The following is a 23,633-nucleotide window of genomic DNA, read 5'->3' as shown; positions in this document are numbered from 1 at the left end:
TAGAGATGGGGTTTCACCGTGTTCGCCAGGATGGTCTCGATCTCCTGACCTCCTGATCCACCCACCTTGGCCTCCCAAAGTGCTGGGATTACAGGCATGAGCAACTGTGTCTGGCCTTTTTCTTTTTTTGAGACAGTGTCTCGAGGGCTCTGTTGTCTAGGCTGGAGAGCAGTGGTGCAATCATGGCTCACTGCAGCCTCAAACTCCCGTGCTCAAGCAATCCTCTTGCCTCAGCCTCCCAAGTAGTTGGGACTAGATGCATGCACCACCACACTCAACCAATTTTTGAACTTTTTGTAGAGGCAGGGTCTCACTATGTTGCCCAGGCCACCTTTTCTTCTTGCTCTAACTCTCCAACTGGAAAAGTATCACTTCTACTTGGGGAAACTGAGGCCCAGAGATGAGGTCAAGTTTGCAAGCTGGCCTCTGAGGGCAGGGTAGGAGAGGGGAGGTGGGCAGTTAAGAGGCCCTGCCAGATCCCTCATCGGGGGGCTGTGTGATCTGGCCTTAGAGTGGAGGTTGCTTCATCCAGCTCAGCGGGGGCCACAGTCTTGCCACAGTGTTTGGGCAGTGACTGAGACCAGGGGCACCAGGAGCCTGCTTGTGACCCGCCACCTCCCCTCCCAACCCCGTTCTGCCTGTTTGCAGCCTGGGGCTGTGGGCCAAGCTGGGCGTCCGCCCCAGGCTGCAGGGTTCCAGCTCCTCAGAAGCTAGGAGCAGGGGACCCGCCACCCCTCAGACAAGGAGGCTGGGTGACAAGGACCCGTCCCCTACCCTTGCTGAGCCGGGACAAAGCCACACTGCAGGGGAAGCTGCCTGCTCACTCCTCCCGGGTGCTCTGTGAGGCCCCATGCCCAGCTGGCGTGCTTTTCTGGGCAGCCTTCCCAGGGCTTGGTGAGCATGGCCACAGCCGCCCTCATGTCTTGCTTCTCTCCCATCTTCAAGCCAGCCAAGGCTGCCAAGCCAGGCCTCCTCCCTCCTCAGTTTCTCCAGCGAGGGAAGGGGTTCCTCAGGGATTTCGCTCAGTGCCCTGGGCTGGCTGAGACTCCTCAAAAAACCCTGGCTGGCTCTTGGAGCCTCTGTTTCCTTGGCTGTAGAATGGAAATGGGGGAGACTTGCCCATACCCCATGGAGATGTTTGGAGATGCACTTGCAGATAATGTAAGTAAAAAGTGGACAGCACACGGTAGGTGCTCAGGAAAATGTGCTCAGAGGAGAGTTATGGGTGACACCAGTCTTGTCCTGCTGTTTGGGCTGGGGCAATAGAGAGGCGCCAGCCAATGCCCGCACCGTGGGGAAGCCCAGGTCAAACAGCAGCAGGTCTCGGGGAGAAGGGAACCCCAAAGGGCTCATGTGCCTCAAATCCCCAACCTCTAGTTTGGCAGGGGCAGTGGGCCATGGCCTTTTGGGCAGGGGTCCTGTGCCCTGGATCTTGCCCAGCTCCAAAGCTAGTAAGCCCCAGGGAGGCCACCCCCACCAAGTGAAGTGGGCGTGAAGACAGATGATGGCAAAGGGACTTCCAGATGCACGAGATCAAATGTTTATTGATTTTTTCCTAAAATACTATACATTTAAAGGAACTCTTCAACTGAAAAGACGACAATTTTTGGTAAATCTGTAGCACAGAAATGAGGATTTCTGCTGGTAAGTTCTCGTGACAGACACAGACACAGGTCCACTTTCCAAGCAAGACATCTGCTCACTGGAAACAGTAAATGCATAGCTCGTGATGGCGGTGGGCACTGCTGAGTTACATAAAATACAGGTTCTCCCCCACCCCCGGCCGCCCCATGTGACCACAGTGTAGCTCTGGCTGCAGCACCTGCTCCCTGGCGACTCTGGGCAGCCGGAGAGACTTGTGCGGTGGGTAAGACCCAGCTTTTGTTTGCACACAAGTAATAGGACGACTGAAATCTGCAACTACTGCAAAGTCGCGGGCACTTTTACAGTGTTCTGCTACGGAACCAGGACAAAGGCCAGTCAGAAGCCGGACCAGCAGTCAGCCGGTGATGACAAGCCTCGCTCCAGCAGGCACCACGTCAGAGGCCCCAGGGCCACTGAGCCCAGGAGGAGACCCAGCTGGCCTGCCAGACCTGTGCCCGAATGCCACAGACTTCAAGCAGTTTACAAACGAAACTCACTGTTAAATCTCATTAAAACAGTAGATGAGTGCTTTAGATTCTCTGAATATCAAATAATATATACAGATATACACTGAGACATGACAGTCTAATATAAAGCATCTTTATCTACAGATGCATTTGCTTGAAAAGTTAGTCTTCTTTTTAACTCTGAATCACTGATAAAATTGTTAATTTGCAAAAGAGCATAGTTTTAAGCAAGAATAGAGTGAAAATAATTTTTAAATATGGCGATTTGGGGGAGTTCTACCGAAGGTTCTATCTAAAGCTTCCATTCAGATGCCCAAAAGCACAAAGAGCATTAGCATTCCCAACAGAAACCCGACCATAACCCGGTTCCATCTTCCTGCTACAATCTGTTTCCTCAAACATCATCTGCCACCTGAGGCTAAGCCTACACATGGCATGGCTAACAGGGCATGGGAATAGGGAGATCGCTTCCTCAAGACTGGTGTGCATCAATCTGTGCCATAATTTAAGTAGAAATGAACAGGTGTATAAAAAAGTATAACTGTACATAGCCTTTAAATTAAAAACCTCAAAATCTTCACTCAGAAAATAGGATGTAAGCTTGTTCATTTAAGTTGCAGGTGATGGAGTCGTCAGAGAGAGTAATCAGTGGAACAAGATCAGTGTAACCCACCATTGACTCGGAAAGGAGAGACAAAGTCAAGAACATAGAGATCCATGATAGGCCAATAGGCACAGTGGGCGGGGAGGGGCAGCTATTTCTGTTGTTCTGCGTCTTCCTGCGCTCAGATCCCTCCAGCTGCACTCGGAAAGGTGCCGAGTCCCAGGCGAAATGACCAGCTCATCTGCCTTCCAGGGACACCATGAAGCCAAGAGCAATGGAACCATCATCTCTTGCAGGAAAAGGAGTGGATGCCCACATGGCTGGCTGAAGCTCCTGGGCCCGCCACCTCCGTCCCCCGCTGGCCTGACCCCTGGCTCATCACTGGATCGCCTCCACATAATTTGCCGGGTACAGGCCAACTTGCCCGTTGTCCAATCGTCCCTTGCACCAGCCCTGCTCATCCTCGTCCTCCATCTTGGTCAGCTCGTCCCCTGTAAGACAAAGAGGGAGCCGTCTCCATGAGAGGGTGTGACACCGATGGTGGGCTAGAGAGCCACATTCACGAGCTTCGGGCCCACAGAGGGAAGGCCGGGGGCCTGGTCATTTCTCTACTAAATGCATTTTAAGTTGCCTCTTTGGTCATGGGCCTCTGACAGATCTAGAGATGACAGTCTCACACAGTAATTTAGAGCAAGCAGCTCTCAGCTGCCACAGTGGCTCCCACTGGGACTGCAGCATCGAGCTCCATAGGGCTGTGCCTTCCTCACCACCCTGGCCAGGTGGCAGGAATTCTCCCTCGGTTGTGCCCCTCCCTCACGCTGGGCTTCTTCTGTCCTCCCCACTGGGGCCCCGGCCGCCTTTCTCCCAGCAGCTGTCTCTGGGGTCTGTCCGCCTTTGTTAATCCCTCTCCTCTGCAACTTCCAGGCTGCGAGAGGGGAAGGGACCACGTCTGACAGTCATACCTGTCATTCTATCCCCAGCATCTGGCTGAGGACTTGTGCACGGTGCCATGTGTCAACCCTTCCTGACACCCTGAGATAGGAGCCCCTGGCACTGTTCTGGAATCTCCCTGTGGCTCTAATGTAGTAACGTGGTTCCATTTATCTTCTGCTTGTTCCAGCCTGAAGGACCTCCTACTTCTGGCCAGGCCTCAGGTAGAGGAGGAGATACAGAGATGAGAGGAACTGATGGAGCCTGGTCTCAAGGAGGCAGACTAGGATGGTGAGGAGGAGGTGGCACTAGGGCGGGGCCCCAGGTCTGGCATTTGCCAGGTTAGGGAAGCAGAGCAGCTCAGAGCCCAGGGGTGGGCAGGGCCCATGTGCTTCTGGCTGGTAACTCACTGCAGGGAAGGCCAGTTGGGCCTGCTGGCTCGGACCTTGTCAGGAGCAAGCAATTGGTGGGAAAGAAATAGTCCCAGTGCTGTTTGGCCTTTATTGTTAAGTTTGTAGTTTTGTAACTCTCTTTGGCATTTTTTTGGTCCATTTTTCAGAATTAGATGCAGTTTTCCCCCTGGTTTAGCATTTCCCTGATGCTTTGAATTTTGTATGGCAGCAATGCTGGTCAAGATGCCTGCGGAGCTAACGCCTGGGGCTTCCAGTGCTCCCCGGACTGCCTGGGCTCAAATCCCAGAGCCACCACTCACTGGCTGGGAGACCTGGACCAACTGCCTCCACTCCCTGGGCCTGTGGCCCTCATCTGTAGACTGGGGGTGCTGTGAGGATTAAGTGTTAAGACACCAAAGAACCCTGGGAGGGCGGGACACGCGTAAGCACTGGCTCAACCTCCCACTGTCATGCCACTTCTGCCAGAGCAGTGCTCCTGAAGATCTGACCCAGAGGCATCAGGAGCAGACGCAGGGGCCACAGGGCAGCAGCCGTGATGAACCACCATCTCTTCCCCTGCTTTGTGCCTTGGGCCCCTGGCGTTTCTTTTGTCCTGCCTTCATGGGCTACTGTGCTCACAGGCCTGGCTTCAGGCTACCGAGGCTAGGATGAGACCTGTAGCCCCACACTACCATGTGGCAAACAGCCAGAGCACCACAAGAGACAGACGTAAGTCAAGCCACACTGGTTGGGAGCTAATTTTGCATTGTTAAAAAGCAGGATAACACAGAAAATAGAACGAACAGGAAAGCTTTCACATTGTGCAAATGTGAACTGGTGATTAGAAGGTTCATTTCAATCAGTTTGCTTTTGACAATTTACTTGAATCTGGAAGAAACATTTTAAACCTACAAAATTACTGTCAAACCCAATAGGTAGGATTGAAAAGGAGTTAGAAATTATAAACAAATAAACCAACAAAGTCGGGGGTAACAACCCCAACCAAAGATATCAGAAACTGGATGAAGATGGCTTAAAGGCACATTAAAAAAAAATCCCAAAAAACAAAACCAAAAAAACCCAACTTCTCAAACTGGGCAGAGGCAGCTAGCTGATAACCAGCCCAGGGGATGAGTGTCTGGGGACAGCAGGGGGGCATTTTGAGTGCTGAGGGAAGGAGGCTGAAGGATGGTTAGAAGCTAGGCCATTGGGCACAGCCCCCAGGCCCTGGCTTCCCTGCTGAGTGGGGGATTGGGGTGGTGGTGGTAAGGCAGCCTTTCCCACAAGTGTAGCCTAAGGGCAGGGGCACACTTCAGCCTATGTGGGTTGAGTTCTGGCCCAGTTTCCCTCTTGGAGTGGTAGATGCTGCTTCTAGGGGAGCTTCACAAAGAGGGCAAGAGAGAGGGAAGAATCTGGGTTGCTGTTGAGTCTGCTTTAGCCCTAGGCCACTCCAGCTTCCTTAGGTGCTACTAAGATAGCAATTTTCCTTTTTTTTTTTTTGAGACAGAGTGTCACTCCATCACCCACGCTGGAGTGCAGTGGCATGATCTTGGCTCACTGCAACCTCCACCGCCCAGGTTCAAGTGATTCTCTTGTCTCAGCCTCCCCCGTAGCTGGGATTACAGGTGTGTGCCACCATGCCTGAATAACTGAACAACTTTTTTTTTTTTTTTTTAAAGTAGAGGCAGGGTTTGGCCATGTTGGCCAGCCTGGTCTCAAACTCCTCACCTCAAGTGATCCTTCGGCCTTGGCCTCTCAAAGTGTTGGGATTACAGGTGTGAGCCAACAAAGGTGTGGGCTAGGACTGCATGACTGTACCCCAGCTTGGCTAACAGAGTGAGACCATGTCTCTATTAAGAATAAAAAAAAAAGATTATCATTGAAGACCATTCAAAGAAGAAAAAGACATTGGACAGCAAGTCTTCACAGGTAGAGCACACATAATCAGGATCCAGGCTGTTTCATAAAACTATGGTTCCTGCTCCTGGCAACACAGGTATGTGTGTGGGTTGGTATGTGCATGGTAGGTGGGGGCAGGTAGATGTGCACACACACAAGTTACTACCTGAGACAAGGCCCTACCTGGTCCAGAGGCATGCCAAGTGCTACTCCAGGGTCTGGGCAAAGCTGTGGCTTTCCTAAGGGCTTCTCTGACAGTTGGGGACCCCTGGAGAAAGGCTTCCCTCAGGGACCTACAGGGCTAGCAGCTCCCAGAGTACACATGGGGGAACCTGGTGGTCCTGGCCAACAGCTTCTCCAGATGCCCTTCTGCATGACTAGCCAGTGCCCTGCAGTTCACAGCCTTGGCCCAGCAAGGGGAGGCGTCCAGGCACTGGCTTGGGGGCACCTCACTATTTCTGAGTCTTGGCATTGGGCATCTGCTACTATTTTTTTTCTTTTTTTTTTTGAGACCGAGTCTCGCTCTGTCACCCAAGCTGGAGCGCAATGGCACAATCTCAGCTCACCATAAGCTCCACCTCCCAGGTTCAAGTGATTCTCCTGCCTCAGCCTCCCAAGTAGCTGGGACTACAGGCAGCCGCCACTATGCCCTGCTAATTTTTTGTACTTTCAGTAGACAGGGTTTCACCCTGTTAGCCAGGATAGTCTTGATCTCTTGACCTCATGATCCGCCCACCTCAGCCTCCCAAAGTGCTGGGATTACAGGCGTGAGCCACTGTGCCCGGCCTACCTGTTTTTTTTTTGTTTTTTTTAAAGAGATGGGGTCTTGTTCTCTCTTCTAGGCTAGAGTACAGTGGTATGAACATGGCTCACTGCATCCTCTTGGGTTTCAGTGATCCTCCTGCCTTAGCCTCCCAAGCAGCTGGGACTATAGGTATGCATCACCACACCCAGCTAATCTGCTACTTTGGTTTGTTTATTTATTTGAGACAGGGTCTTGCTCCGTTGCCCAGGTTGGAGTATAGTGGTACAATCATGGTTCATTGCAACCTCAATCTACTGGGCTCAGGTGATTCTCCCACCTCAGCCTCCCAGATGGTTGGGACTACAGGCACGTGCCACTAAAATCAGCCCAGCTAATTTTTTCTTTTTTTTTGAGACAAAGTTTTGCTCTGTCACCCACGCTGGGGTGCAGTGGTGCGATCTCAGCTCACTGCAACCTCCGCCTTCCAGGTTCACGTGATTCTCCTGCCTCAGCCTCCTGAGTAGCTGTGATTACAGGCGTCTGCCACATGCCTGGCTCATTTTTGTATTTTTAGTAGAGACAGGGTTTCACCATGTTGGTTAGGCTAGTCTTGAACTCCTGACCTCAAGTGATCTGCCTGCCTTGGCCTCCCAAAGTGCTGAGATTACAGGCACATGTCACCATGCCTGGTCTAATTTTTCGTATTTTTTGTAGAGACAGGTTTCGCCATGTTGCCCAGGCTGGTCTCAAACTCCTGGGCTCAAGCGATCCTTCCACCTCGGCCTCCCAAAGCTCTGGTACTACAGATATGAGCCACAGCATCCAGCCAATTGGCTGCTTTTGACAATGAAGCCAGGGCACTGGGGAAGGGCCTGCAGTGACTCACATGAAACTTTTCCAGACTTAAAAAACAAAAAAGAGCCCCCCACCTGCAGGTGGGAAGCCCTCCTCCCCTGGATGCCGGGGGAGCCCACCTACCAGCCTTGAAGCTCAGCTCATCGTGCTCCTGCCCCTCGTAGTCATACAGGGCCCGGACTCGCACTTCCGTCCCCGAGGTGGCATCGTCGTCGAATGGATTCGAGTCCCCATTGGCATCCGTGGAGGAGAAGGGGTTGTTAGACTCATCGTCTGACCAGTCGGTGGGATAGCTCTGGGTCTTCTCATAGCTGCTGACACTGCAAGAAAGGGGAGGCCACAGGGCTGTCAGCACAGGGCTGGCAGAGGGTGTGAGGCCCCCGCCCCTGCAAGGGGAGGGCACTGGAGCCTTGGGGCTCAGGGCTGAGGGCTCCTTCCGAAGGAGCACAGGTAGAGCCAGTGCTAGTGCGAGTTCATGCCATCCACACTCATCCTGAGCCACCAACAGGCTTTCCAGGGGCAGGCGGCTGGAGATGCCCACAGCAGAGGCCAACCTGGGGCCTCGCTCTCTAGTCCCCAGCACAGACTGCGTGCTTTTTTGTTTTCCTGTCATGGTGCTGCTGGGGCCTTGAAGGGTTAACAGGACAGAAAAAAAGCAACTGAAGATTGTTAGCTGTGCCCTCCCCGAGGAATGGGGGTGCCAGAGAGCCTGTGCACCAGCAGGCGGTGGGCCTGGGTGCAGCACGCCAGGTGCCCACTTCCTGCAGAGCTTCGTGCATTGCTGAGTGCTCAGGGGTGAGACCCCTGGACAGACAGACAGAGGGAGAGAGACAGAGCGAGCGAGGTGGGACCAGAGGAAGCGTTTGTTCACCAACTTTTTGGCCTTAGTGTCCTCCTTCTCACTGACGGTGCTGCCCGTGTCGTCCTCATCCTCGAAGGGGTTGTAGCTGGACTGTGACTGCGCAGACTGGGCGGGGTTGCTCGGGACATTAAGGGTGCTATGGAGAGAGAGAGCTTTCAGGAGATCCCAGCTCTGCAGGGGCCCATGAGGGTCCTGGCAATTCCTAGCTGCAGGATCTCAAGGGACAGATCAGCTCCTCCTGTGACTGGAGGGGACCATGGTGTTTCAACAGAAAGGTTACTGTGGCAGAATGCGGGCAATAATACTTCAGCTGTGAAACATGGTCCAGGAGCCTAGGAGAGGACTTGGTTTCCCTTTTCCTTCCTTGCACCTGGAGACAGTCCGTCCAGAGCAGGGGCCTTGGGGTGGTGGGTGACAAGCCACAGTTGGAGCAAAAGTGGTTTCCATGTTCAGGGCTTCTCCCCGGTCCTGGCTCCTACCACCGTGAGCTGGGGGGAGGTCAAAGAGCCCCTTGGGGTCTCCTCTGAGAGTGATAGTTTGGGAGGGGCCGGCTCTCATGGATGAGTGGGAGAGGCCTCTGAGCTCTTCAGACCACACGGCCTCCTCCTGACTAGTAAGGGGTTCAAGGCTCACTCTTCTGCTCTGTGGGGCTGGAGCTTCCAAAATCAGGGCCAGGGCCTGCTGCACAGTCTTTTCTAGGCATAAAGAAGGATTCCTTTGGTGCTCCAGAGGGAAAATCCAGTCATGCAACTGCCTACTGTGTGCCAGGCCCAGTGTGGGAGCCAGAGAGATCTGGGCCAAGCTCTGCCTGAGGGCTGGGAGCTGGGAGCTAAGTTACGCACTACGAAGACCACAGGGAGACCGTCAAGCAATCAGACAGGCAGCAAGGGCCCTGGAGCCCCACCAAGTAACTGATCCTATGGACCAGGCTACCCTGGCCAGCAGCACCTTCTACTTCCAAGACCAGGGCCTCAGGGCACAGGCCCCCAAAGCACTGGACAGACGGCTCAGCCTGAGCACCCACCACTCCAGAACCAAGGAAGGGAGGCGAGGACATGCCTCCAATGCCACCAGAGTGATCCTGAGTGGCCAGTAACTGCCTCATCCACTTCAGCCTGGCAAGGGGTACTGGACCTAGGCCTGCTGGAGGCCAATATCCAGGCCACACGTCTGAGCTCACGGGCCCTCCTCCCTCCTTGGCACCTTTCTCTAGCAGACTGTTGTGAGAGGGCACTGGTGGGGGCGGCTGAATTGTGCAGCAGCCCTGGCCAGCCCAGGGTCCCCAGTGTCTCCTCTGAGGCAGTGTTTCTTCTTTCCCATTCCCACCCCCAAGCATTACAGGTGCTGGCCCGATCCCTGCGACAGGCACTTACCGCCGAGCCCACCCGCCCAGACAGTGTGCACAGCAGCAGAATGATGACAGCCACACCTGCTGGGAAGCCTGGCTGGGGGCTTCAGTGCCTGGGGCTGCAGGAAGGCCATGGGAACCTGGGCTGAGCCTTCTTAGGAAGCCCCAGTATGAAATGACTATTACTGACTGTGACATGGAGGCCTCTGGGCAGGTCCTGTAGGAAGACCTCCTCTAGCACACACTTTCCAGAAGGTTCTAATGACCACAGTGCCACCCTTATATCTCTCGTTTTCAGCCAGTGACTAAGTCAGAAATAACTAATGCTCCTAGCGAAGAGGTAATTTGGAAGGGAGATGTCTGGCAGTCCTCTCCTGTCCTTCCCTTGACTGGCACCTGCACATAATACAGAGTGACCACAAAACTCAGCAGGACCTCGGCTGCCCAAGGGAACCAGGGTGGCACCTCCACCAGTGTCCAGGCAGGGCGGTGCTATCCCTGGAGACATGAATGCCAGCCCTGTCATCAGCTCCTACCCACTCGGGTCTGAAGCTCAGGGCCAAGGCTCCCTCTCTGGATCTGTCAGCAGCTCTGGCACCAGGCAGGAAGATGACCCTCCCCGGAGATGCCCCGGGCCACGGCCCACAGAGCTCGGGAGCCCAGGAACCTCCCAGGTGTCCAGGCTGCGTCATGGTCCACAGAGCTCAGGAGCCCAGGAACCTCCCAGGTGTCCAGGCTGGGGCTCTCCTGGACCATGCAGATTGCCCGGGGGCCCCCCTCCATGGAACGGCCTCTTTTGGATGGAGGTGGCACCCACTCACCTGCTGGGCTTATTCGGCAGAGACTGGTCGCCTGTCTGGTTGATGCCCGTCAGAGTGACGCCGTCAGTGGCCTTCTTCTTCTCTCTCCGGCTGAGGGTTCGATTCAGGTCTGCGGACCACTCCTGGGTAACAGGTGCCAAGGGAGAGAAACCGAAGGTTCACTTGCGGGAAGCCACGTCTGTCCTCCATTCCTACCCAGCGAGCCTGCGGTCCGCTCCGTGCATCTGATGTGTAGACTCGGGGCCCCTGCTCTCCCTGGCTTCCCAGACCTCAGGCTCCCCACGCCCCACTTATGAATCCAAACGACCTGAGTCCCTCCTCACTGTTCAAAGCAGGGGCACTTCTACCACCACCCCTAGGCCATGCTGCCCCCTCCTAGAGGACCAGCGGGGGTGGCGAGGACCAGGGCAAGGTCCTGGGCCTCCTGATCCTGACCCTGCCCACCAAGGTTCTCAGCCCCATCCCCCTCAGGCCAGTATGGGCCCCTGTGGCCTCCCCAGATGTCGTGCTGAGCCTCCTAAAGTAGACATGAGCCAGCCTCTGAGGCACTTGTCCTGAAGTGCTGAAGATCCTTTGCGTCGATGCCCTAAATTGTCCCTGGGCCACAGGGTCAAGACAGCTGGCTTCGGAGACCTGAGCAAGCCTGCCATGTGGAAAAATGGGCCCTGGACTGCAAATAAAACCAGGGCTAGGTGGCTACCACCTGACAGAAGGGGCAGGCAAGCAGACTCACAGTCTCCAAGGAGCAGGGCTCTCCCCTGTGTTTTGCTGCCCTGGGATTTTCCTCTGGGACCTGAGCTCATGCTGGGGCTAACGAAGCACAGCACGCTCCTCCCGGAAGCCTCATGAGTTCTCGGGCAGCGAACGGGCTTCACCAGCTGCACGGAAAATGGACTAGGGCAAAACCATGAATGGAGACTGTGTCTTGATTTTCTAGAAGAGTCTGTGCATGCCTGCAGGTGTTTAATGAGCTCTCCTTCACCGACATCTCCACCGGTTACCAGACAACTTTGATTAAAACTTGGTGTGGCTGAGTCCACAGCTCTGCTCACACGTACTTAACAGAACTTTTATTTTTTATTTTATTTTTTGAGACGGAGTCTCGCTCTGTCGCCCAGGCTGGAGTGCAGTGGCCGGATCTCAGCTCACTGCAAGCTCTGCCTCCCGGGTTTACGCCATTCTCCCGCCTCAGCCTCCCGAGTAGCTGGGACTACAGACGCCTGCCACCTTACCCGGCTAGTTTTTTGTATTTTTTAGTAGAGACGGGGTTTCACCTTGTTAACCAGGATGGTCTCGGTCTCCTGACCTCGTGATCCGCCCGTCTCGGCCTCCCAAAGTGCTGGGATTACAGGCTTGAGCCACCGCGCCCGGCCAGAACTTTTAGGTTGGAAGCCAACTCAGAAGCATCCTGTCTAACCTGTCCATTTGTCAGATGAGGAAACTGAGGCCCAGAAAGGCAACGTGACTTGCCCACGCAGAGGGGGTGGCAGACCTGGGCCCTTGATCCTAAATCTGGGTCACCTTTTTGTCTATTAATTATTTTCTGACTGTAATAGGTTGACTGAGAACTCAATCAGAACCTCAGAGTTCTCCACAGTGACCTCTGAATATAAATTCATCCTGATCAGGCAGCTTCCAAAGGCCAATGGGATCAATACCAAGCTGGTGCTGAAGGGAAGGGCCGGCTTTCAATACCCCTGACAGCAGGGCAGCCTCAGCTGAACTGCTAGGAGCCTGGCAGGGGCAGCACACACACCCATGCGGGCCACAGACACCCTGCACGGCGTATGGCACTGTATGAGTTAGCCGAACGCAGACACTTACTTCATCCTTGTGGCATGAAAAATAAAACAAAGAACTGCATTAGAGAAAGTCAGGCATGGTCCTGTAACAGCTGCAAATGTGCGGACAAGGAACGCACAGGGGCTGGTTCCCAGCCAGTGGACCCACAGAGAGAAGGGCCCCCTGGGCTCTGGCTGGGACACCCTCCAGGAGACAGACTGTCAAATAGTCCTCCCCACTGTGCCCCTCTCTGGGTATAATGGGCACCTCTAAGGTACCCAAGTGAGTTTCACAGGTGGTTTCCTGTGCCACTCCGGGAGCAGCAAATCCTCACTGTGTGTGAAACCCCAGCTGTGCACAAAACACATCAGCCGAGGCTTCCTGGTGTGTGGCTCCAGAGGAGAGGCTGCGCTTTGTGCTGTCCCCTCTAGGGCCACTTCCACTCGGGAAGGCTCTGGCCCTCCATGCTCTCCCAGTGCCTCTGTGGAAGGGGCACAGCTGCTCTGCAGCCTCCTACTGGGAGCAAGTCCTGGGCTGGCACAGGGGAGTGCTCGGCGGCAGGGCCCATGCTGTCATTTGGAGAAACCTTCCTGTTAAGGGCCACAAAAGAAATGCAGGAGTAAGGACTGACAAAACTGCAGGCTACGAGGCCCCAGGAGGCTTCTGAGGGGTGGGCCTGGGTCAACAGCCCTGCATGGACAAAGTCACCATGTTCCCCAACAGCCCCCGACAGGAGGTGGGTGCTCTTGTCATTCCCATTCCACACGTGGGAAAACCGAGTCACAAAAAGGGTGAATAGTTTGCTCAGCTTCCCATAGGTGGTCAGAGATGAGCAGAATCTGAATGCAGCCCGGGCTCTGGCTGCTGCTGAGTCGGGGAAGCCACGAGGTCCATGCCCACGGCAGAGGTAGTCGCCCTCAGCATCCCCGCTGGGGCAGCTGACGCCACGTGCTTCAGCCTTAGGGGCAGCAGGACCTTCACCCACTGCCTTCAGGGTGCCAGGTGGGGCCTGGTGACCAATCCTAGGCCTGGGTGAGTCCTGAGATCCCCAAGTCCTTGCATTTCGAATGTAAAGATAATGAAAGGCTCAGACCCACATGATGGGAAAAGAACGTTCATTTTGAATCAGGATTCACTGAATTTACTGCCTGGAGTAGGGAAAAGTCCTTTGTTGGAAGGGTAAGGAGGGCTGCCCACTGAGACCACCTCCCCTCCCCTGGCCCACTGTGAGGGGGGCACTGTGGCTGCTCCCTTCCCGGCCATTCCACAGGGTGAATCAGGGACCTGAGGTCCTGTGTGCCTGCGGCTCCTGGGACTGACTAGGAAGGAAGGGAATGCCAGTGGCCAAAGAGTGACAGTCAAACATTGCCAACTAGAGAGGACATAACTGCAACTTCCCAAGAGGTTCAGAAGGCCTTTGGTAATGCCTGCAGCCCCCCAGGACTCTATGCCAGAACTTGGTCTGTACTATAGCTATGCCTAAAGACTGCCTGATAAACAGGGCAAACACCAACATAGAGTCTGGAATGAGAATGAGGACATCGTCTACCAACTCTGTGGGCCCAGGTCCTCTTCCAGGCCAACGAGGTCATGGGCACACCCTCCTCTTACCTCAAACTGTGGCCAGTTCATGGCCATGCCTGGCCCGTGATTGGCTCGGAACCACCTCAGGTCCTCCACCGCATCAGCTGCTCTGATGGTCTGCTCCAGGTCATGGTAAACAGCTTTGTAGCTAAATCAGAGGGAAACATGGCTCTTTTAGAAGGCAGGGGCCAGCTACCATTTGTCCCAGCCCAGTGCCAGCCAGAGCAGGTCCCGTGGTCTCTGCCCCGTGAGGTGGTTTCACAGACAGAGCCAGAACACTCCTCCCTTGGCTCGGGCGGAATATCACGGGCCGCCACGTGCACAGATGGCTTCTGACAAATGAGCTTTAAATCAAACCAGCAAAGCAGGTGGCAATGAATGAGCCCTGCTCTGTGTCACATATGCAAAAGGCACCAGCAGGTGGGCTGCGTGGGCCACCACTCTGTGTGCTCCCATTTAACCAGGCCCAGAGTTGAGGAAGAGAAAACTGGAGGATGTCAGAAAGTAACCCTCCTTCCTCATCTGTCAGAAAGGCTTTATACCCAGACGTGCAAATGCAGAGTGTGAAGATGACCCAGTGCTGAACACACCCACCAAGATGGGGTGGGGGCCGCCTTCCACCTGGCAGCCATCACTGGCTCACCTTCCTAGGAAGCTGCCCTGTGGGGGAAGAGTATGGATCACTGCTGGACCTGATATTTTCACTTATAATCGCTATGGCTGGTGAGTCATGTGCTTTCTCTGGGCTTCGGTTTCCTCCTCTGTTGAGTGGACACAACCATCAAGGGTTGAGTTGTGTCCTTCATAGGAGACATGCTGGAGTCCAAACCCCAGTGCCTCGGAATGTGGCCTTATTTGGAAATAAGGTCTTTATAATCAAGGTAAAATGAGGTCATTAGCAGGAGCCCTAATCCATATGACTGGTGCCTGTATTAAAAAGGGGAAATCCAGACACAGAGACAGACAAGCCTCCGCATGATGGAAGTCACTCCACATGCAGAAGAGGCCGACACAGGCCAGCCCCACCCTGCTCCTGCCAGCAGAGCTGCCTCGGGCAAGTCATTTAATCTCACCCAGCCTCAGCTTCCTCATCGATAAGATGGGGTCAGTGCCACCCACTTTACAAAACTGTCATAAAAATGGAATGGTGGCAGAGCAACAGTGGTGCAATAACTTGCCTTTGATGATTTTTATACAGAGGGAGACAAAAGGAATGTGTTTTTGTGATGCGTCCCTACATGGTTCTGCTAGATGGATGACAGTAGTCCATGCCCTTGAGTTAGCCGGGACCTCTGCCCTGGTGAAGGCATCACAGAAGCAAAGATGAGGAAAGCACAGAACAAACAGCACAGCTTCCATGTCACAATTCAGAGCCATGTCTCAGAGGGTATGTGCTGTCCTGGGGGCTGAGAGCCACTAAGCAGTCAGCTGATCACAAAGGGCCTCAAAGAAAGACTGTCCCAGGCACAACCAGCCCAGAAATGCCAGATTCACCCCCAGTGGATCTTAGATATGCCAGCTGCGGCTGGGCACGGTGGCTCACGCCTGTAATCCCAGCTACTCGGGAGGCTGAGGCAGGAGAATCGCTTGAACCCGGAAGGCAGAGGAGGCTGCAGTGAACGGAGATCATGCCACTGCACACAAGCCTGGCGACAGAGCAAGACTCTGTCAGAAAAGAGAGGAGAGGAGAGAGGGAGAGGAGAGAGGGAGAGGGACAGGGAGAAGGAGAGGGAGAAGGAGAGGGAGAGGAGAGGAAAGAAAAGGAAAAGCAAAGCAAAGCAAAGCAAAGCAAAACAAAGCAAAGTCAGCTGCGTTGGTCCTAGCTGTGGCCCCAGAAAGGGCAATCTCCCTTCCTGCCCAGACCCATACGTGGAGCTGGCAGAGTGGGCCTGGCCTTATCTGCTTGGGCCAGCAATTGGCTGGGTCAGCCAGGCCTTCCACAGGTCCAGCCAGCCATGCCTGCAGCTGCAGAAACGCTCAGCAGAGGGGCCCTCCCTGCCATGCAGATTACAGAGAAGCAGGAGGCCCTGAGGGTGGTGAGGAGACCTCCTGACAAACGCGCCATCCCAAACCTGGGAGCAGCATCTGCGTTTGCTTCAAAAGCACTTTCCGTTGACTTCAACGACATGTGTGTTTTAGCTCAAAGGAAACTTACCCAGTCACATTGGACAGGTCTAGGTGCTTCTGAACCTCCAGCAGAACCTCCCGGAAGAAGCGCAGGCGTTTCTCCTCGAACTGCTGGCACTGCTCAAACACCTGCTCCATGTTCTCCATGTACTGGGGCGTGCCCTGGTCGAGCTCCTTCAGGGACTTCTCATACTTATCTTTGGTCTAAAGGAAAATCCAGGCACAAGACAAAGGTTCATTTCCATTCGGCCCTTGGCTCACCCCACCCCTGGAGTGTCTCAGGCCTCCCCAGATTCCAATGCAAAGAAAAAACAGGAGCTCTGGCTTCTGACAGACTTCAAGTTCAAGTCCCAGTCCCTCCACTCCTGCAAGGTAAATCACACTCCTGCCATCTGCCCGGTCTCTCAGCTGCAGCAAGGCCCAGAGAGGTAGATGCCGGCAAAGGGCAGTCTCCCCAGAGCCTGGTGTGTGTGGTTTTGAGTGTGCCAAACGCCCATGTCCTCTTTTCCCTGTGGGGAAGGGCTGTGCCTGGCTACCCTCAAGCCTCCCACAGAAAAGGTGGGGCTGGGGCTGAATCCTGCAGCTCTCTTGGAGCCTCACTGTCCTTTATTAGATGAGGACACTCTCTCCTTCACAGTGTTCTGATATGTAAATGATGGGCTGCAGGAAGAAGGCATTCAAAAAAAGTCCTCCTTCCTCTGTCCTTCAGCCCACTCCATCCCCCTCACATAGCTGCTCCCTCCCAGATTGTCCCAAGAAGGGGTTTTGCAAGGCAGGAAATGTTAAAAGCAGGTGTGGCCTATCTCAAGAGTATCGAGGGGCAGCTAGAAAATGTGTGAAATTCTGAAGATGTGGCTAAAGTGGGCACATTCATCTGGTGGGGATGTGCCTCGAGGTCAATGGCCTCCCCTCACCCCTCATCTTGGGGGCAGGGCCACCAGTTTGGTGACCAGGTGGTTTTGTTAGTTGGTGGGATCATGGTCGTGTTGGGCCCCCTGGGGTGGGTGAGCGATAGCAGGGCGGGGGCCACCTATTTATTGCAATTCTTTCTACTATGGGGGTAGTCACGGGCTCCACTTGAGTCTAAGCTTTGCTGTCCCTAACAACATATGCAGGGCCTTCTGAGGAAGGAAGGAAGGATGAGGAAGGATGGAGTGCTTCCTGAGCCACTGCAAGCCTATGGGGCACCCGCTCTGCCCCCAGCTGGGACTGAGTCTACCCTGCCCATGAGGCTCCCCTCCTCCCCTCCCAGATGCTCGCCTCTGACTCATGTGGCTCAGGGCCCTGGGAGACTCCGCTTCAGGCTCCAAAGCAACTCCTCTCCTTGAAGCCTTCCGCAGTCTCCTGAGACCAGGTCCCACCCCGCCCTCTAGGGCCCTGACTCCTGCCCCTTTCTCCTCTCCTGGTATCCGGGTCCTTGCTCTGCTTCTCAGCCTCCTCAGATGGCTGGGCTTGGGTCCTCTGTGCCTACAGGAAAAGGCCACCCCTGCCAGGGCTGGGGCATGCCCAGCAGAAAGAGAGCTCCACAGCGCTGTGGTGATTCCTATTCCCCACCGCCATTGACATTGCCCGTGCCCACTACCTGGCAGCCCTGCATGGGAGCCTAGCTCAGAAGCCCAAGACACACAGCTGTGGGTTCAGCGCCCGGCATCTGGAGGATACTGCTTAAGTGACACAGCAGTCCCATCTCAGGAGCCTTCAAGACACAGTAGCCTCCCAGAAGCTCTCAGGGTACTAGTGGCAACAAGATGCTCCACCTCTGGACTACCCCTGCCCTCAGCCTGTGCCGACCCTGCTGGCCCCAAGTCCTGCCCCCAGCACAGGCCAGGTACTGAGCAGGGTCATCACTGTTCTGGAAACCCCCTTGCAGGGCATAGAAAGTTCTCAACGAATACCCATGGAGTAAAACAAAAGGCGGCCTTCACCCTTAGGTGGATTGTAATATTTTCGCACTAAATGCAAAAAGTTCTTTTCTGATGGATGCTCCAAGACGTAGTTGATGGCTGATAAGAAACATGAAAGTACATGTGCATCCAGTCAGCAGTGGTGTGTATGTATGTATGTATGTACCTACCTACCTACCTACTTTAGAGATGGGGTCTCACTCTGTCACCCAGGCTGGAGTGCAGTGGTGTGACCACAGCTCGCAGCAGCCTTGAACTCCTGGGCTCAAGCAATCCTCCCGCCTCAGTCTCTGAAGTAGCTGGGACTACAGGCACATGCCTCCACACCCAACTAAATTTTTAAATTTTTTGTAGAGATGAGGTCTCACTACGTTGCCCAGGCTGTGTGCTGGATTTTGGAAACTGCGTCAAGAAGGGTGCTGGGGAGGGACTGGCCTCCTCTCCAGAGCTCTAGGCCCACAAGGACCTCTCACATCCTGCAGTTACTGGCCAGACCACAGAGGCAGGGAGGGCCCCAGGAGGGAACCCACTGCAAAGTGTCCCATTCATCCTGCCAGATGCTTATGTCCAACCTCGCGCCCTGGGCCTGTTCTGCAAAGCCTGAGTTGATGTTCTGGGTGGCTGTCAAACATGAAAGGCCTCTCTTCCTCTCCATCTCCGTCTCCCTTTCTCTCACACAGGCACGGCCCCGCCCAACATGGAGAAGCCCCATCTTTCTTCTAGGCACCTTTGTGGGCACCTGATTCCCTGGGATTCTAGCAAAGGCCGGAGAGTTCTCCGGGACCTTGTGCTTCTTGAGCCCACGTGCCCCGCACTCAGTAGTTGGTTCCAGGCTCTTCACCTGATCCCACCATGGAGGCACCTGGGCTGCTTCAAAAGCCCAGATTCCTGGCTCCAGCAATGGGAGTGAGAGGGGTTTCCCAGAGGATTCTGACGCTCAGTCGGAGTGATGAACGTGTAGATGACGGGTTCCCCTTGCTATGCCGACAGCATAGCAGTGAGGAACAGTGGAGAAAGGGCATAGGCATATGTATGGGCTTGAGGTCAGAAGTTCCTGCTCTCACCTGCTGGATGGCACGACTTAACCTCTCTGATCTTGGTTTTCTCATTCACAAAAAAGGGATGCCACCACCTAACTGACAGGGGCTGGGAAAGGTTAGTGGGTAGTGAAACCAGCTGAGGCCTCCTGCCTCCCTTTTGCCCATGTCCTCTTCCTGGAGTGCAGCCTCTCTCTACCTCATTCCGTCTCTCTCTGCAAATCCTGGTGGGGAATTTCATCTCCAAACACTGAGGCAGGGCAGGCCCTCGGCAACCGCACCCCCCCAGCCCTCACCTGTCATGGCTGAGCAAAGGAGGGGAGGTGGGGCCGAGGGCTGAGCCCTCCCTTCCTGTGAACTATTAAATCACAAGACGATGACGCTGTCTGGTTTTAAGTCCTGTGACTGCAGGACCTTCTAGGCAGAATCACTGTCGACATCTGCGGAGCACTTCATAGTTGACACAGTGATTTCTCACTCACCCACCGGGGCAGAAAATCTCCCCTTCACAACAGAAATGGAAGGGCACCCAGGATGCCACAGTGCCTGGTCCCGGTCTCTCGTGGGCCAAAGACCACCCTTCTGCCACCCCTGGCTCCATAACCTCTGCCTCACTCTTGCGGCCTGTCACTGTGGAGACTGCGGGGCACCTCCATCCCCCCTCCCACCTGGCTCCCCAGACAAGTGCTCCCAGCCTATAGTCCCTCCCCCAGGTCTCTGCCTCCAGCCCCTCTCCCTACACAAGCAGAGCAAACCTTCTAAACCATCTCACCCTCCTCACCTCCTCCCTGACCCCACCCAGGCTCAGGCCTTCCTCAGTGGCTCCTGGTCAGCAGCATCCTAAGCTCCTTACTCAGCCTGGCTGTCCAGGCCACTGGCGATTTGGTCCTCGTAACCCTCCATGACAGCTCACACCACACCCATTCGCACCCACCATTGGCCACAACCATTCACACTCATCACTGGCCATGCCCATTCACACTGACCACTGGCCATGCCCATGTTGGCACAAGCAGTTCCCTGCAGCAATCCCAGCTGTCCTTGTGTCTCTGAGCACAAAGAGCTGTCTCCTTCCCCCAGCTTGCCCAGAGCTTGGCTCTGCCCCTCAACTGAGCAGGTACAGTGGCTATGGTGAGGTGAGGTGCTAGGGCACTCACCTGTGGCCTTCTTGAGGACAGGGGTGTGTTTCATTGGTTCTTTATCCCTCTATCCACCCAATCACCCAAGCAGTTACAGAAGGCTTACTATGTGCCAGACATGTGATCAACTGACACGGTGACACTCGACGTGTAAAAACAAGTGTACAATTTACCTTAAGAACATCTTGCTTGCACTTTTCTATTTTGTCTTGCAATTTCTTGAGCTGTTCAGGGTTGAGGGATGGGTCTGCCTTGCTGTTGGCTTCTCGTGAGATAGCCAGCTTCTCCTCTTTGCACGCTGCATGGTGGGCTTTCTTTGCTGCTTCTACCTACAGGGATAATGAGTTCCTGAATGCCATGTCGCTGGGAGTTCCGGATCTCACTAGAGGTTACACAGACCATGGGAATGCTTGTGCTACCAAGAGGGGAGGAAAAGGCAGGTACAAAATTGTATGTATACTATCATAGCAACTAGTCACAACAGGAATGCACTCAACACATATTCACGGAGCACTTGCTTGCCCCGTGAATGGTTCGAGGCACCAGGGATACAGCAAGAAACACAAGAGCCCAGGCCTTCGTGAAGCTTTCATTTGAGTTGTGGGAGGCAGATACAGTACAGGAAAAGTTACATGCCAGAGTCAATTGGAGGGCGTTAAGTGTTGGGGAGGACAACAGAGACGGAGCATGGGGTGGGTGGAGAAAGCCACTGAGATGACATGGAACATGCACATGGAGGGGTTATGGACATCCCAGGAAGACCATGCCAGGCTGCTGGATCAGCGAATACAAAGAAAGTTCCAAGGAGGAACCTAGCATGAGCGAGAGGACTATACTGGGTGGTTGGGGGGAGGGGGCGCAGGGTGATCGGCCACATTTCCTCTGGTTTTAATGGCTATTTTACACACACACACACACACACACACACACACACACTCTCTCTCTCTCTCTCTCTCTCTCTCTCTCTCTCTCTCTCTCTCCCCCCTCTCTCTCTCTCTCTCTCTCTCAATAGATCCTTCCTTATTTGAGCCAAAGCCACAGATTTCATTCTAGAGGGAAGGAGGAGTTTACAGCAAAGGCCTCATGAGACACAGACAGTTTCATTATGAATGGGGCCAGGGACAAAACAGAAGAGAAAGGAGATGCGACAAAAGCTAAAACACAGAAAAGGAGACACAGAGAAAACCATCCGGAAAGACAGAGGCATGTTCTGGATGATTCTGAAGAGGAGGAAGGCAGTGCAGGGCCAGAGAACAGCTGGGTGTTGGGGGTGGCACATCTACCGTCTAGCCCATTCCAGCAGGGAATGGGGGCGAGGCTACAGGCAGGGGCGGGGCACACAAGCAGAGGGCTGGGGTGGACAGATGGCAGCCTCCAATTAGCCAAGGCTCGACAAAACTCTGGTTTTGGTTGCTACTTTTAGAAAAACAGGTATCAATGTTACTTGAAATTTTAGGAGAAAAACCTAAAATGGCCTCCTGTGCCTAGAGCCAGTAGCAGAAAGTCCTGGGTGCAGGAGGGGGTGCTGCTGGTGAGGTGCCAGGCAGAGCGAGGCCGGGCAAGGAAGCCTGCAGGACAGATGTACCTCTTTCAGCTTCTTGGCCCAGGGCTTCTGTGCCTTCCGAAAGCCGTCCTCGGCTTCCTTGGTCTCCTTGAAGCCGCCCATCATCTGCTTGTGAAAGGCTTCCTTCTGCCAGTTCTTGATCTTCTCGAAGTCATCGTTCATTAGCGAGGCCTTCACCTCGAGGTGCAGCTCACTCACCCTCTCTGCCTCGGACATGAAGGCCATCCAGGCCTTCTCCACGGTCCCGTACTGGGGCCCTGCACAGGGGAGAAAAGCTGTGGGTCACTCAGCGCGGGGCATGGTGGGGTCTCCTCTGCTCACACCTTGGCTGTTCCATGTGGGCATTTAGACCACAGAGGGTTTCCTTTCGGGGTTTCAGATATTTTTCTCTCAGGGACTCTGTGCCTTTTTCAGTTCCTGAAGCTGAATTTGCTTTGCCACTCGTGTTAGGAAAATTGGGGTATTACATCTCTTTCCTTTATTTTTATTTTTATTTTTTGAGATGGAGTTTCGCTCTTGTTGCCCCGGCTGGAGTGCAGTGGCGCGATCTTGGCTCACTGCAAACTCTGTCTCCCGGGTTCAAGTGATTCTCCTGCCTCAGCCTCCCAAGTAGCTGGGATTACAGGTGCCCGCCACCACGCCCGGCTAAATTTTTGTATTTTTAGTAGAGACGGAGTTTCACCATGTTGGCCAGGCTGATCTCAAACTCCTGACCTCAGGTGATCCACTCGCCTCAGCCTCCCAAAGTGCAGGGATTACAGGCGTGAGCCACTGCGTCTGGCCATGCCTTTCCTTTATTTAAAGCCACTGAACTCTTTAAAAACTCCAATTTCCACATCTTAGAAGTCTTAATTTACTTAACAGTGGCCAAAGAAGGGGGGACCTTCTGAAGTGAGCAGACGCTTCTCCCAGGTTTTGGGCACCCATCCACATCATGCCAACGCTTCTCCTGGCGTGGCTCCTATCTGCCCTGCTTGGCCCTTGGCTAGACCTGTGCTGCCTCCCTTTGCAGGACCGCGTTCATTCACTCCCAGAAAGAGCCTGGCTCTGAGCACAAGCTCGAGAACACTGGAATGAAGACTGTCCCCTTAGCAGAATGGAAGCCCATCCTGCAGGAGGCATGAGAGGAGGAAGCAGGAGCCTGCTCTGGACCAGAGCTTTGTAAACCTCAAGCTCTAACTGACAGCTGGATCCCGGGAGAGGGGCTGGAGCAGGTGGAAATGAAATGATGACAGTGCCACCGACTGAGGGAGCAGACCTACCCCAGGCCCCTCCTCCACCATGTGCCTGCTCCACAGCCTGGGCACACACCCTGCCCTAAGGACTAGGCTAAGCCCATACACACAACCCGTGTCAGCATGACGGGAAAGGACAGGCAGCTGGACTAGACCTGGTTCGCCTGGGGCCTGGCTCCCCAGTTGGCTCCTGAGGACAGCTGGTCAGCACAGGAGAGCCTGCCCCAAAACACACCTTGAGAAACCCGTGCTGCTCTGCTTCTGTGCCGGAAAGCCTGTAATCAGTCAAGCTCCCCCTTCACTGCTGGGAAGTGTGTTCTAAACACGGCCCCTGTCCACACAACAGTGGCAGTGATGAAGATGCAGAAGCTTCTGAGCTTTTCGGTGGGGACAGAAGGGGGTGAAACCTCCGCCATATAGCACCTATAATTATTCCCTTAAAATTTAAACTCAGAAAGACTGCCAGGTGTTGCCAGCTAGTCTTATCTGACCTGCTACATGGCCAAGTTTAAAAATAAATGGCTCTCTGTGTTAGAAACCAAGGTGCCGAGCAGCAAGGCCTCCCACAGGATAGGAACTTACCCGAGCTCTCAGTTAACTCGGCAAGGGCAAGTGTATCCTATGGATGACAAGGGCTGTAGTCCTGTGTCCCCGAGGAAAGCGGACAAAAGTTCACGGAGCCTGTGCCTGCTGG

At 54.4% G+C, this 23,633-nt stretch overlaps 1 protein-coding gene across 9 annotated transcripts in view; it reads right to left on the bottom strand.

Moving 5' to 3' along the window:
- Positions 1 to 1,524: 1,524 nt before the first annotated feature.
- Positions 1,525 to 23,633, bottom strand: part of PACSIN2 (protein kinase C and casein kinase substrate in neurons 2) — a 147,638-nt gene continuing 125,529 nt past the window's right edge. For 4 of the 9 annotated variants that reach the window (XM_025398879.1, XM_025398884.1, XM_025398880.1 and 1 more), the window contains 8 exons: positions 21,726 to 21,961; positions 20,314 to 20,469; positions 16,089 to 16,264; positions 13,961 to 14,081; positions 12,392 to 12,397; positions 10,568 to 10,689; positions 7,660 to 7,856; positions 1,525 to 3,206 (listed from right to left, as the gene is read on the bottom strand). In XM_025398879.1, coding sequence (XP_025254664.1) covers positions 3,094 to 3,206; positions 7,660 to 7,856; positions 10,568 to 10,689; positions 12,392 to 12,397; positions 13,961 to 14,081; positions 16,089 to 16,264; positions 20,314 to 20,469; positions 21,726 to 21,961 — 1,127 coding nt within the window. In that variant the 3' untranslated portion in view covers positions 1,525 to 3,093. Of the gene's footprint in view, positions 3,207 to 7,659; positions 7,857 to 8,411; positions 8,535 to 10,567; positions 10,690 to 12,391; positions 12,398 to 13,960; positions 14,082 to 16,088; positions 16,265 to 20,313; positions 20,470 to 21,725; positions 21,962 to 23,633 lie in introns of all 9 variants that reach the window. The other 5 variants (XM_025398875.1, XM_025398876.1, XM_025398877.1 and 2 more) reach the window with 3 other exon arrangements.

The sequence above is a fragment of the Theropithecus gelada genome, chromosome 10, assembly GCF_003255815.1.
Source record: "Theropithecus gelada isolate Dixy chromosome 10, Tgel_1.0, whole genome shotgun sequence".
Lineage (NCBI taxonomy): Eukaryota > Metazoa > Chordata > Mammalia > Primates > Cercopithecidae > Theropithecus > Theropithecus gelada.
The sequence above is the reverse complement of the archived record's forward strand: the minus strand, read 5'-3'. Positions and strand labels throughout refer to the sequence as shown.